General features: G+C 37.9%; 2 protein-coding genes across 2 annotated transcripts; one reads left to right on the top strand and one right to left on the bottom strand.

Annotated features, from left to right (window-relative positions):
* Positions 1 to 1,024: 1,024 nt before the first annotated feature.
* Positions 1,025 to 3,508, top strand: LOC104781365 (patatin-like protein 7). The gene is made up of 2 exons (XM_010506025.3): positions 1,025 to 2,735; positions 2,918 to 3,508. The coding sequence occupies exons 1-2, from the start codon at positions 1,596 to 1,598 to the stop codon at positions 3,230 to 3,232; spliced, it is 1,455 nt and encodes a 484-aa protein (XP_010504327.2). The 5' UTR covers positions 1,025 to 1,595; the 3' UTR covers positions 3,233 to 3,508.
* A 3,605-nt stretch (positions 3,509 to 7,113) lies between these two features.
* On the bottom strand, positions 7,114 to 9,057 carry LOC104781364 (putative cysteine protease RD19D). Its single transcript, XM_087511466.1, has 4 exons — positions 8,466 to 9,057; positions 8,027 to 8,146; positions 7,673 to 7,916; positions 7,114 to 7,565 (listed from the first exon to the last, which is right to left on the bottom strand). The coding sequence occupies exons 1-4, from the start codon at positions 8,937 to 8,939 to the stop codon at positions 7,291 to 7,293; spliced, it is 1,113 nt and encodes a 370-aa protein (XP_087367592.1). The 5' UTR covers positions 8,940 to 9,057; the 3' UTR covers positions 7,114 to 7,290.
* Positions 9,058 to 14,738: the final 5,681 nt, after the last annotated feature.

The raw sequence follows: 14,738 nt of genomic DNA, 5'->3' as shown, positions 1-14,738 counted from the left end.
TATGAAATTATTAGTTTGTAATTCGTATTCATACTGGAGAAAAAAAAAACATTTTTATGGTCAACTGAAGCAATGAAACAATTCAAGTGAAAATAATTAGTAGACGGGATGACAAGAGTTATACAATGAAGATGCTAACTAGCGTCACATTTGTTTTATTGAGAACAAACTTCAGCGTATATATACGGATTTATTTGACTACAACAAATATGTGACAAAGCAAATAACTAGTAGTAATTGAATTCCGTAATTAAAAGAAAAAGAAAAAAAGAAAACAAGAGAGATTAGAGAACACGATAGAACTTTGACATGTCAAATTTGATATCATCATCATATATAATTAAAACTTTCTATGATTCCTAGAGTCCCTCCACACACGTTTCTGATAGATTTTTTTTGATTAAAAAGAAAAAAACTACAAGACATCTCTTTTCCGTAAAGGTCAAAATATATATACAAATATAGTAGTATTTCTTTTCCTAAATATTAGCAATATTCATTTCTCTTAATTGCATTCCATCTAATGATCTAAGGGGAAAGAAAAAAAAAGAAGCATTCAACGATGCCAGTTTTAAAAAACATTTGAAGCTCGCTCTTATATACAATAACAATATTACTACTATATTAATTATCATAGATTTAGCCGTTAGCGTTCGTTTTGCACAACAAAAAAAAAAAAAAAAAAAAAAAAAAAAAAAAAGAAAAAAGATTAGCGTTCGTTACGTTTGTAGTTATGTAAAAATAAGAAAGTCAGAGAGGCTATGTTACTTGCAAATGTTACCTTTCTTTTCCAAAATATTAAGTAACGTCGTCTCTCAAGTTTATTAAAATTAAACTACTACTATATACATACACTGACTACCATAGAGATGTTCTCTTGCTCTAGAGTTTTTTTTATTTTTATTTTTTGTATACAGAAGAAACAAATGCCTTTTGAAGTCTTATATGGAAAATTCAATGGCAAAAAAAAGTTAGTATAATTAGAGGAAATATACTCATTATAGAAAGATATTTTTTTCAGCATGTAATCAAACATAATTATAATTATTCAAAGTAAAAAAAAAAAAAAACAAAACAAAAAAAGAAAGTGAATGCAACTACAAGTCTCTGTGTTGTATGTATATGTAATTATGTATGTATGTAATGCAAAATAGAAAAAACGATCCCAAATAGATAATTAGTTAATTAATAGGAGTAGCTCTCGTTCCTCTTATTGATTAGTACTTTAAATAGTCCGTGTTTTGTCTGCCTTTTCTCCTTTCTCCTTTCTCTTCAATCTGATGGGTTTGGTGGTGGGGAGGTTTTAATAAGTAAAGCGTGCGCTATATATATATATAACAAAACAACAGACATCCTCTGTGATAACTCCTGTGTTCTTCATTCTTCTTTCTTCTACTTTTTTTTTTTTTTGAATTTTTGAGGTGAGAGGGAAGAAGAAGAAAGTTACCATACTCTTTTAATTTTTTTTTTTAACCAAAAAAAAAAAAAAAGTCCAAGACTTGTGTGGGGTTTGGTCTGAAGTCTCTTGTTGTTGTTGGTGTTCATATATGTCTTAAATTGTGGGTAAGGAAGTATTGATTTATCTATCAATCATCATGCATAGAGTACGCAATAAACCCACCGCCACTGCTTCCGTTAAGCATTTAATCAAACAGAGAGGCGGAGCTACTACTACGGAGGCTTCTAAGTCGGCGGCGAATGATGATATTATGCAGGAGGAGGAGGAGGAGGAACCTAGCATCGATACAGACAAACTCAGCTACGAGATTTTCTCCATTCTTGAGAGCAAGTTTCTTTTCGGGTACAGCGACGAGCCCAAAACCAAACCCGAACCCGCTAATTCGGCTGGGTCGGTCAAGAACCAGAGAGGTAAAATATGTATCCTGAGCATCGACGGGGGTGGGATGAGAGGGATTTTGCCCGGCAAGGCTTTGGCTTACCTTGAGCACGCTCTGAAATCGAAATCGGGTGACCCGAATGCTCGGATCGCCGATTACTTTGATGTAGCCGCCGGGTCCGGTATTGGTGGGATTTACACAGCGATGCTCTTCGGGTCAAGAGACGGTTACCGTCCCATCTTCACAGCCGATGACACGTGGCAGTTCCTCACCAAAAACGCCAAGGGTCTTTACGGACGAGGACGAGGACGAGGGGGGATCTTGAAACGGGTCATGATGAGAACCACCGGGTCGGCCAAGTTGAACAAAGTGATGAAGGAGTCTTTCGCGGAGCTCAGCTTAAAGGACACGCTTAAGCCCGTGCTTATACCTTGCTACGACCTCAAAAGCTCTGCGCCGTTTCTCTTCTCACGCGCCGACGCACTTGAGACGGACGGCTTTGACTTTAGGCTCTGGGAGGTTTGTAGAGCTACTTGCGCTGAGCCGGGTGTTTTTGACCCGTTGGTGATGAAGTCCGTTGATGGTCGCACCGAGTGCGTGGCCGTTGGTGGAGGATTAGCCATGAGCAACCCCACGGCCGCTGCAATCACGCACGTGCTCCACAACAAGCAGGAGTTTCCCTTTGTGCGAGGAGTTGAGGATCTGCTTGTGCTCTCTCTTGGCATGGGTCAGTTGCTTCACGTTAGCTATGAATACGACCGGGTTATCAAGTGGACGGCTAAGCACTGGGCTCGCCCCGCGGCTCTTATTTCTAATGACGCTGCTGTTGACACCGTTGATCAAGCTGTGGCCATGGCTTTTGGTCACTGCCGCAGTAGTAACTATGTTCGCATTCAGGTATTGTAAAAATGCTCATTACTTGTGATCCAATTTGACCTAGTAGGAATGTTGTTGGATGATATGTTGTTTGTCTCAAATGAAACTTTCAAGTTGGATTATGTAATGTACGTACTTGTAGGTGTTTTTTCACAAATAATTTTATGTTTTGTATAGTTATGAATTGATGGGTTTTGTTGCAGGCGAATGGGTCGAGCTTGGGACCTTGCAGTCCAAACATAGACACCGACCCTAGTGGGAGCAATGTGAATATGCTGGTGGGAGTAGCGGAGGAGATGCTGAAGCAAAAGAATGTAGAATCGGTTTTGTTTGGAGGTAAAAGAATCGATGAACAAAGCAATTTCGAGAAGCTCGACTGGTTAGCCGGGGAGCTTGTTCTCGAGCATCAAAGGAGAAACTGCAGAATCGCTCCAACCGTAGCTTTCAAGCAATCCGTCCATAGGGCGGATCAGAAGACAAGGGACAATGATATTGGTGTGACCGCAAGAGAAAGATGAAATAAGAAAATAATGGTTTCTTTTAGATAATTTAATTTTCTTAGGATAAGGTAATATTTCTTTCTGCTCAGGTTATGATTTGTTGTATAGATTTGTGTTTGAGTTTGAGTTTCCGAGACATGATGAGAAAAGGGGAAACACCTATCATCATCTTGCAAAAAAGAGCTCAAGCTCCTTAATTCATGCTGCCGAAAAAAATTATAAAAACATGATTCCTGTAATTTCGGTTTGTCTTTGTTTTCCTATATAATCATCATGATTTCTTCTTTGATGACATTTCCACTAGCTCGAGATAAGTTATTTAACCAGCTTTATGCAACCCAAAATGAATCTTAAAGTACATGTTTTCTTTGCCTTGTGCTTATGTGGAAAGAAGCGAGTTGGTGGGACACTTGGAATCTTAAGAGAACAGTTTAGATTTTAACTTTTGTCTTGCTATTAGTCCTCTCTAGCGATTCGGGTTTAAGCAGCCTTTTGTCTTCAGGTTTGAAGGTTTGCCTCGCGAACCGTTTGTTTTTGCCAACAACGATGAAGACTCGAGTTATTTTGGAGCTAATGCATTTTCGTAAATCTCCAAGCTTCACGGTTTAGAATTAATGTCTTTTTTTTTCAACTTTTTGGTGGTTGTATAATTTTGTTTATTTCTTATTCATAAGTCTTTTAATCGTAGTTTTTGGTATTTATGCTTTCTTTGATTCCTCTACGTTTATTGTGGCAACTTTAAAATTGTATATATACCTAACATTGGTATCAAAAAAAGTTTTGTGGAATTTAACAAAAACACTTAATTGATAAAATCTAGGGAATGAACCACGGGAACATTCACATTTCCACTAGTCCGCCAATTCACGAGTTACTACTTATTACTACTAATCAAATCTCGTATTAATCGACAGAATCAAGTCATCCAATAAAACACTCTTGAGGTTCGTGATACGACACCATTAATGGCAATAGCCATAAAATCCCACTTTATACCATTAGCAATAGTAGCTTCTCTCATGTTAAGATTTTGTCAGATTCTATTTTAATGTGTGATATAACAACGCAATCAAAATCTCTATTGCGATTAATTGATTTAATTTTCATGTGGGTTCCAAAGATGTGAAACTTGGGAAAGCCTAATGAATAGAACGTATCATGTGATCACATCGTTGGGATGCTTTCAAAAAACGAAAAAAAAAAAAAACTCATTATCTTGGTTTATTATTTAATTTGGTTAGGAATCTGATTAAATTCCAAAAAGAAAACAAATGTTGTCGTTTGGTTCTTGCGCGTGTGCGTGCGTCGAGGGAGGGACGGTGCGGAGAACGTCACATATATCTGTGAGTAACCCCACGTCTTTGATTGTCGGTTCGGTCTCATCCACCGACAGTCTCAGAAAAAACATTTTCATTACAAAACTATATACAGTGCATTGTTTTATTATTAGAATTTGAGATCTTTTTTCATTCCTATCAATTATGCGTCGGTCCAAATATGTCTAGTAGCAAATTTCATCTTTAGTTTGGTTGCTTCTTTCTTTTACGTGACGTCGATTTTCATATGTACAATAATTCGATGGTTAGCTCATCCATAGTTTCAGTTTACCACAAAGATTGGGTTCGAGTTGACTTCGGTTCGAGTTCGGGTTACTTTGGTTTGAAAGAAACGTATCAAAGTCAAACCAGAATTATTTTGGTTTTAGTGTACGAAATGCGGCTTTTAATTTTGTTTAGTTTAATAAGAAGTCATGATCATATGCTATAGTGTTGTATATCTGATGTATGGATTGTTATAGTTTGTCGTTTATTTTTTATTTTCATATAAAATTTTGAAAGCTTACGAAAATATTATATGGTTGGTTTGGTTTGGTCAGCCAAGGGTTTGGTTTGGTTTGGTTTGGTTAGATTGTTTAAGCTTAGTTTGATGCATGCTTACACCAAATGACACTCAAGTCCATAAACTATTGCATTGGAGACGAGAACAATATTAGTCTTTATCCTTATCGCCAAATACTCAGATTCGTAATTTTTTTATTAAATCATTTTTTCTTTTGGGTGGACAACCATTACACCTAGTTGAACTACCGGCGCATAGGTAGATTAAATGGTTTTGTTTCTATGTTAATCTTTCGAAGGTTACAGAAATTTTACATGTACATATTTTGATGTCGATATTTAAGTTAAACAACGTTTCACTTTTTTAAAATCATATTCTGTATCCGGATTCAAATTTGACCATGTTAACAAATCGCTTTCAAACCGAATATATTAACCGCATAAAGATTGCGAAAATAGTTCAGGTTACTTATAGCACAACTATAAGAAGATATGTTTCCATCCAGTTTGTTAAAAACAATTAAGCATTAAAACAAAATTGAGACACTTTTTTTATTAAAAAAAAAAAAAAGTGGTTAGCTTTTTATGTCTACTTCTTCTAATCGCATCAAAAAGAACGCCGAAAGGGGAACTTTATAACAAAAGTGGGCTTCGAGTTCGCACTGTGTGTTCTTGTTCAATACACTTTTGCTGTCTTTTGAGAGAGGTTGAAAATCTGATATTTCACTAAGAAAAAGGGAAAAAAATGAAAAAAAGAAGAGAAGTTAAAGAAAGAGAGGTTAGTACTTACTACTTAGTAATAGAAGAAAATCTTTTAGTGGGATACTCTTGCCTACCACCGGGTAAGCATCACGGGGCCTACCCTCACGTATACGACAGCAACAACATCAACAAAATATGGTAATCTGACTTTCTTAACCATATTTGTAAATTCTCCTTTTCAGTTATCTAACTATTGTTTAATCAATAGTCAATTGACACATACATGTATTGGAGAAAAAAAAAAAAAAAAAAAAAGCTGATTCCTTTCTTTTTTATTTATTTTTTTCCTAAGTAATAAGTTTGAGGCAGACAACCTAGAGAATATGCATTATTTTCGTATGCCAAAATATGAATTATGTGAGTTTCTCTTCTAATTTTTGTAAGATGTTTTTTTTTAAAACACTATCATATAATTTGATGTTTTTGTATCTTTAATCCAAGAATATAGAAATTTATTTTCAAAGTTTATTATCCCTACAAAATCTACAATTCCATCTCAATGATCTCATTTGTGCCTCGAGGCATTCAAGAAATGGAGAACGTGCTATATATAGAATATAGTTATAGCTGATCGTATATATGAATTTTATCGGATGTCCCAGAAGGGACCTGATCGTATATATGAATATGATTGGGAAAACGATAGTTGTGTCGGTTCCTTGATATGTTAATACCGATAGAAGATACATCCAGAAGTCATACAAGTAGCCCACCCTATTCCCAAAAGTAAGGCCTCACTCAAAGCTCAAGATAGAAGCCCTCGAGCCTCCAATTGGTTTTTTCTTTTTCAAAATGTTTATTACCCTTTTGTTCCCCTAATTTGTATATGATATACTGATAGAATTTAAAAGAGAATGAACATAAATTTATGAGTATATATCAAAAACACACATTCCCGTAAGAATTAAAAGGTAAAAAACCACAACGAAGTATCAAGTACGTAACGTTTCGATATTCTGAACGAGATATGATGTCAAAAATCCAAAACCAAATGAAGTGTTCCGATACGAAAAAGAACATGTAAAACGAAAGATGGGTACGTGAAAACGATTAGGCTATACATGTTTACGGTGATAGGCTGATAGCAACTACCTGTCACCAACTCTTATCTGTTTTGTAGAGCGACAGATTTTGGTGAAAATACTAGTTCACTGACTTCATCATCGTTTGCAATCTCAATGATCTCATTTTTAGTTATAACTTCGCTGATTGCTAATCCACAGTTATTTTCTTCTCATACCAAATTTTATTTCTATCTCACCAAGCTACGATTAATTACGTGCGACTAAATAAGGAACATTCTCAAGAAGAAATGTATAAAGGGAGGATATATCACCCATTGTTACTACAAAGACAGTCAAGACAACGGTCGGGGAATGACACCCATTGTTACTACAAACCCCCTAACTCCACTCCTAAAACATGATCAAACCCTAAAACATAAACCAAGAGAGTGAAAGGAAAGACGAGACCCATCTAGGACGAGACTTGGGTGGCTACCGCAGAGACCATTGAGTTAATCCCACATATATCATGGCCACGACACAGCTTGTAGTACCCATCCTCTCCCCACTTTTTCCCCCATGAGTTCTTGATAATCCAATAGGGTTTATTACTAAGCCGCAAGATCGAAAACCCTTTTGAACCGTACCCAACAAGAAGTACCCCGTGGTTAATCTTTCTCTTGCTGCATATAAGCGGACACGACACTCCTCCTATATACGTCTGCATGAACACCGCGTTTAATCCCACTGTGAAATTAAACACAAAACACAACAACAAAGCGTTATAGATTTTGTTTCCTAGATATTTGGACTTCGAACACACAAATTGTTGATTTTAGTCATATTAATATCACCTGCTAAGGGACCATGTCGAACTAAATTTGCTGCGATTTGATTCTCATCTAGTGGTATAGTGGTGAAGTTCGCTACTTTTACCGCAACCTTCGCAGGATCGAACTTGCACTGGCCTTTTTTACCAGTGTAAGGATAGGATTTTTCCTCTTCTAAGCCTCCTGCTTCCATCAAATACTCGTAGGCATTTGTCATGAGTCCCCCACCACATCCATTGTCGCATGCTTTCTTGTCCTTTGGATCGCACTATACTCGTATATTACAAAAGAAATTTTCAATCAAAAAAAAAAAAAAAAAAAAAAAAGGAGAACCAAGTCAGATTGAAAATTTAATGGAATTAAAAAGTAAAAACAGACCGCTTTATCACAATCGACAAGTTGTTGTTCGCTAAGACTGAGGAGCTTCCCGGTGGAGACAAAATGGGCTCCTTCAGCTGCTCCTGTTGTGCTAAATGCCCAGCACGATCCACATGCACCCTTCACATCCACACACACCATGACCATGTAGTTAGAAACCCATTGACAATATTCTCAAATCCAATTAATTAAGCCCAAATCTAAATTATAGTTAGAGACAATTCTCTATGAAACTACATATCAATTAACTACGAAACCAGGTGACAATTAGCAACATTAATTTGAGAATACTCTAAATCTACTAGTAAATTACGTGCCTAACTACAAAATAAAACAGACAGGTCATAATTTATATTCTTTCTACGTTGCAATCAAATATGTAATCAAAGCCTTTAGACAAGTTATATATATGTAACACTCGTAGATAGAAAGAACATACTTGATTCTTGACCTCGGTAACTCCACCTTTCTCCCTCCAGTCAAAATCATCAGGCAATCCCTCAACATCAACCATTGGTGCCTCCGCTCCAACTGTAACGCCACTGCCGCGGTCCACATCGGCTACTCCAGTGTACATCCGCTTGAACTCATCTTCCGTGAGGTCAGAGAACTGCGTGACTCCATGGACGGCGGTGGGGTCCATCATCTGGTGCTCAGCCGCCTTGAGGACGTTTTTGGCGAATATCCCAAGGCGGTGGACGTACTCCTCCCTAGTGGAGTAGCTCTTGCCGTAATCGGACATAAAAACCTGGAACTTGCTCTCCGTGTGGGTTCCGAGTAGATTCAGAGTCGGGCGTACTCGACGACCACCGTCCGTGACTTGGCGTATGGTGATCATGTCATCTATGGAAGCTACGACGTGGCAGAAGAAGATGGTGCATGTTATTAGCTGTGCTAAGGCTTTAGCCACCATGATCGATCGCTGTTATGGATAGGTCTTTGATTTGAGGTGGCCTTAGTTAGTCCCCAGAGATCTCGATGGCTTTGTGTGTTATATAAAGAGTGAGATGATTGATTACACACATAAGTTTAAGGTAACGAAAGTGTTGGAGAGATACATGCAGAGTAGAGACACGTGGGATGTCTGCATGTAGTAACCTAGTGTTACACAATGAAGCTGCGTGACACGTGTTTATGTCATCCAGAAGTTATAAATCAGACGTTTTAGTATTTGAGTCTAGAAGGAAAGAAAAAAAACGTATAGCCTGGTCAATTTGGTTTCTTTTAGTGATAAATCAAATTAAGTTATACGTTAGGTTTTACCATCGGACAGTGGCACACTGTGTTCTTTGCTAAATTGGTACGCTAGAGTCTATAGATATTATATGGTCAGAGTCAGAGAGTTCAAATTGGTGGTGCCAAATTACCCGGATCTTATAGCAAGCCACTGGTTGATTATATTTGATAGAGGCTTCGGCCCATATATCACAACAGATAGCAGATATTGTATTTTATTTCATCGTCACCCGTTTGAAAACAAAATAAAGTTTACTATCTAAATTTATAGATTTGAAAAGAAGAATCTTTGAAAAATTAGATTCTGTTATGAAAGTTAGAGAAATGGAAGTAGGTTTCTCTCATATCTTATTATTGATTCAATCGTTTAGAGGTTACATATATAATAAAATAAAGGCTTAAACATAAACTGATTTAAACTAAGACAATATGGCTGATAGGCCTTTGTGGTCTTGGACATGTATTAGCCGGTTATGGAAGTCCACTCCAAATATTTTACAACACTCCCTCTCGGATGACATAACTGTGCCGATGCTAAGGGATCAGTGCAATATGCTTGGGGGTGCTGCCTCATTAAAACCTTACCATGAAAATCCAGTGGGACAAAACCATGGTGAAAGAAAAAGAGTATATCGCGCATTGCTCCCCCTTGTTCTAAGCATTACTAGAAGTTCTTAAGTCTCTGCATTCCAATCTGGTGTGTGAGCTTCTTGAACGTCGATGTCGGTAAAGACTTGGTGAAGAGATCGACTGAGTTGTCACAGGATTGAACTTGTACCACTTGAACTTCTCCGGCCTTTTGTAGTTCATGTGTTAAGAAGAACTTGGGTAAGATGTGCTTCGTCAGATCTCCCTTGATATATCCTTCCTTAAGCTGTGCGATGCAGGTCGTATTGTCCTCATATATAACCGTTGCTTCCTTATCGTCGGCCATGCCACATTCTGTCCTGATATGTTGAGTCATCGATCTCAACCAAATGCACTCACGACTAGCTTCATGAATAGCTAGGATTTCTGCATGATTAGACGAAGTGGCCACAATGCTCTTCTTCATAGAACGCCACGAAATCGCCGTACCACTGAGTGTAAACACATAACCGGTTTAAGACTTTGAATTATGTGGATCCGATAAGTAACCTGCATCAGAAAAACCAACTAAACCTTCTTTGTTATAGTTAGTATAATATAAACCCAAATCTGTCGTCCCTTGTAGGTAACATAACACATGTTTGATATCATTCCAGTGCCTTTGGGTCGGACAAGAACTAAATCTTGCTAGGAGGTTCACGGCAAAACATATGTCCGGTCTAGTGTGGCTAGCCAAGAACATTAACGCTCCTATAGCACTGAGGTATGGCACTTCCGGACCGAGAATCTCTTCATCGTCCTTCTTTGGACCGAATGGATCTTTATCCAAATCAAGGCTCCTTACAACCATTGGGCTAGTCAATGGGTCAGCTTGGTCCATATTAAACCTCTTGAATACCTTTTCAGTATATGCCATTTGATGCACAAGGATTTCATCATTTATGTACTCAAGCTGCAATCCCAAACAGAACTTAGTTTTGCCTAGGTCTTTCATTTCAAACTCTTACTTGAGATATTCAACTGTTTGGGTGATTTCCCCAGAGGTTCCTAGGATATTTAAATCATCCACATATACTGCTATAATTACAAACCCTTTGTTTGCAAACCTTTTTATAAAAATACATGGACTGATGGGATCATTCTTATAGCCCTCTTTGGCTAGGTACTCACTTAGTCTATTGTACCACATTCGCCCACTTTGTTTCAGTCCATAAAGGGATTTGTCTAGCCTTATGCAATATTGTTCTCGAGAACCACTCTTATCTTTGAGCTCAATACCCTCTGGTAATCTCATATAAATTTTATTTTCCAGTGGACCATATAAATATGCGGGTACAACATCCATTAACCGCAAATCCAGTTTTTCTCTTATAGCCAGACTTATTAAATATCTAAAAATCGTTGCATCCATCACAGAGGAGTATGTCTCTTCATAATCTATTCCTGGTCTTTGAGAGAATCCTTGTGCTACAAGTCATGCCTTATATCTCACGATTTCATTACTCTCATTTCTCTTTCTTACAAAGACTCACTTGTGTCCAACTGGCTTTATATCGAATGGTGTCCTTAAGATCGGACCAAACACATTCCTCTTCAAAGAGTTTAACTCCACGTCAATGGCTTCTTTCCATTTTAACCAATCTTTACTTTGAGTGCACTCTAATATAGACGTGGGTTCATGATCCTCATTTATCTCAAGTGATACCTTATATGCAAATATTTCATCAATGTCGACATTCTTACGGTTCCATTGTATTCCAGACATGATATAATTGATTGAGATCTCATTATTATCAATACCTTCAGGTCCTTGAGGTTCAGCGTCCCAAACCTCATTCGGTACCTTAGGATTTGCCGCGGCGATGTCTATAATTTCCTTAACCTCAATTTTTTTGCACCTTTCTTAAATTTTCGAGGGTTCTTATCTTTGGAACCTAATGGTCTACCACGTTTCAAACGGGCCTTAGACTTTGTAGCAACTTGATTATTGTGTTCCTTTTGAACATCAATACGTATTGGTGCATTACAAGCTGGTATGTACGATTTTGTTACTCTCTTTGGGTCAACAAAGGAATTTGGCAATTGAATAGCTAGCTTTTGCAAATGTATAATCTTTTGGACCTCTGTCTCACATGCTAGAGTCCAAGGATCTTGCCAATTTAAGGATGTTTGATTCCATGATATTTCTTTGACCAGCTTGTTATTCTCTCCACCCAACATAGAAAAATTCGGATTCAGCAAACTGACAATCCGCGTATCTGGCCTTAAATAAATCACCCGTAGTTGGCTCAAGATACTTAATTATGGTGGGAGAATCATATCCAACATATATTCCCATCCTCCTTTGAGGTCCCATCTTGGTACATAAACGGCACACCTGAATGTTTTTAGATGGGATATGTCTGGCTCATGACCCGTTAATAATTGGGATGGTGAATATTTATGTTCACTAGATGGCATGATGCGTATAGGCTCAGCTGCATGTAATATTGCGTGTCCCCAAGCCGACACAGGAAGCTTCGACCTCATAAGCAATGGCCGAGCAATCAATTGAATACGTTTAATGAAGGATTCAGCTAATCCATTCTGTGTATGGACATGTGCCACAGGATGTTCCACACTCACCCCCATGGACATACAATATTCATTAAACGCTTGGGATGTAAATTCACCAGCATTTTCTAGACGTATAGTCTTAAGTGGAAAATCTGGAAAGTGGGCTCGCAGACGTATAATCTGGACCAGCAATCTAGCAAACACAAGGTTTCTAGTTGACAATAAACAAACATGCGACCATCTGGTCGATGCATCAATAAGGACCATGAAATATCTAAACGTCCCACAAGGTGGGTGTATTGGTCCACATATATCTCCTTGTATCCTTTGTAGAAAATTTAAAGTCTCTTTAATGACTTTCACTGGTGATGGCCTTATAATAAGTTTCCCTTGTGCACATGCTACACACGTGAGATGTTTAGGGATAACTTTTCTCTCTTTAAGAGTGTGCCCATTAGAATTCATAATTAGCTTACGCATCATGTTCGAACCCGGATGACCAAGCCGGTCATGCCATAAAGTGAATTGTTCATTGAACATTTTATTCATTGCCAAATTAGCATCTATCATATTAATCTTAGCATGATAAAGACCAGTGGCTAGTGCGGGTATAGACTTTAGGACTTTCTTATGTCCTTGGGTGATTTCAGTAATATATAGGAATTCTTTGTTTCCTTCACCCTTTGTTTCAACATGGAAACCATTCAAACGAATGTCCTTAAAACTCAATAAACTTCTCTTTGAGCTGGGTGAATATAAGGCATCACTTATTTCAAGATGTGTGCCATTAGGTATTAAAATATGAGCCTGGCCGTAGCCCTCAATAAGGCTTGCTATACCTGCAGTTGTACTAATATTGGTATTTTTTATTATGAGATTAACAAAATATCTCTTGTCCTTCAAAATTGTGTGGCTTGATCCACTATCAACCACAAGTATATTCTTGTCCTCAGCCATTTCTATAATGGACAAGAATTTATGTTTTAAACTTAAATTAATAAAACAAGCAAATATATATTGAAGGAAAATAAAATAATTGAATTTAAACCAAAAATAATAATCCAAACATTAATCCAATCAAATGCAAAGCATAAAATATAAAATAAAATCAAGACCACATTTGAGTTTAATTATCCTCTTTCAAACAATCAGATGTTTCATAATCCAACATGTCATCCTTCTCATGGTCGAAATCACCTTCACCATTGAGATGAACCAGGTTAGCTTCTGGATTCTTTTTCAAATTCTCTTAATAGAGATCAACAAGGTGCTTTGGAGTTCTACATGTCTTTATCCAATGGTTCTCCATACCATATCTATGACAAGTGGACTTGGTCTTATGTTGCGGTTTAAATGTCCCGCGGCCTCTACTCCGACCACAGCCGAAGCCTAATCGGTTTCCACGGTCTTGACCACCAAAATTGTGTCCTTGGTAGTTCCCACGACCAGGACCACCACGTCCACTTCCTCCACGGCCACGACCATATTTGCCCCTATGTACATAGTTAGACTCTTTAGTCTCTTTGGGCTCTTTTGGCTCTATGGGGTTTTTCTTTGTCATGTCAACCTTGTGTGCTTCTGGTAATGGAGCTGTACCAGGAGGTCTCAATGCATTATTCATCATCAATAGCTCATTGTTCTGCTCAGCAAGCAGCAAACAAGAGATGCGACGTGCATATGTCTTAAACCCCTTTTCACGATACTGTTGTTGAAGCAGTATGTTATTAGTGTGAAAGGTTGAGAATGTCTTCTCTAGCAAGTTCTTCTCAGTAACCTCGGTACCACATAACCTTAGGACTGAGACTATCTTAAATAGCTCTGAGTTATACTCATCCACGGATTTGATGTCCTGGCTCCTTAGGTTTTTCCAATCAGATTGAGCCTTTGGGAGGAGCACTGTCTTTTGGTGTCCAGATCTGTTTTTCAACTCTGTCCAAAGGTCAAGAGGATCTTCAACAGTGAGGTACTGGTTCTTGAGACTCTCAGCAAGGTGGTGGCGTATATGCATAATTGCCTTGTACTTGTCCTTTTCGGCACATTCAACATCATCCTCAATGCATTCACATAAGTCCTTTGATTTCAGATGGATCTTAGTGTCCAAAGCCCATTGCAAGTAGTTGTCTCCAGAGACATTAAGGGTACCATAGGAGAGGTTGTTGAGCTTTGCCATCTGCATAATACAAAACAAACATCCGATCATTAGCATGTGGTATTTGAGACCGAACCATGCAATCAATATTAGGCCATGTAGTATTTGAGACCGAACCATGCCAATCACTTAGGGCCATGCGGTATTTGAGACCAAACCATGCCACTCTATTACACTCAAATT

The sequence above is a fragment of the Camelina sativa genome, chromosome 4 (genome assembly GCF_030686135.1).
Source record: "Camelina sativa cultivar CO46 ecotype springtype chromosome 4, ASM3068613v1".
Classification (NCBI taxonomy): Eukaryota; Viridiplantae; Streptophyta; class Magnoliopsida; order Brassicales; family Brassicaceae; genus Camelina; species Camelina sativa.
This window is presented reverse-complemented; position numbering and strand designations above follow the sequence as displayed.

Excerpts from the sequence above, each read along its gene's own strand:
- LOC104781365 (XM_010506025.3), top strand. The coding sequence starts at position 1,596 with ATGCATAGAGTACGCAATAAACCCACCGCCACTGCTTCCGTTAAGCAT. Across the intron at positions 2,736-2,917 it reads GTAACTATGTTCGCATTCAG|GCGAATGGGTCGAGCTTGGG; the intron begins GTATTGTAAAAA and ends GTTTTGTTGCAG.
- LOC104781364 (XM_087511466.1), bottom strand. The coding sequence starts at position 8,939 with ATGGTGGCTAAAGCCTTAGCACAGCTAATAACATGCACCATCTTCTTC. Across the intron at positions 8,147-8,465 it reads TTACCGAGGTCAAGAATCAA|GGTGCATGTGGATCGTGCTG; the intron begins GTATGTTCTTTC and ends GTGGATGTGAAG. Across the intron at positions 7,566-7,672 it reads TCGACATGGTCCCTTAGCAG|TGGGATTAAACGCGGTGTTC; the intron begins GTGATATTAATA and ends TTAATTTCACAG.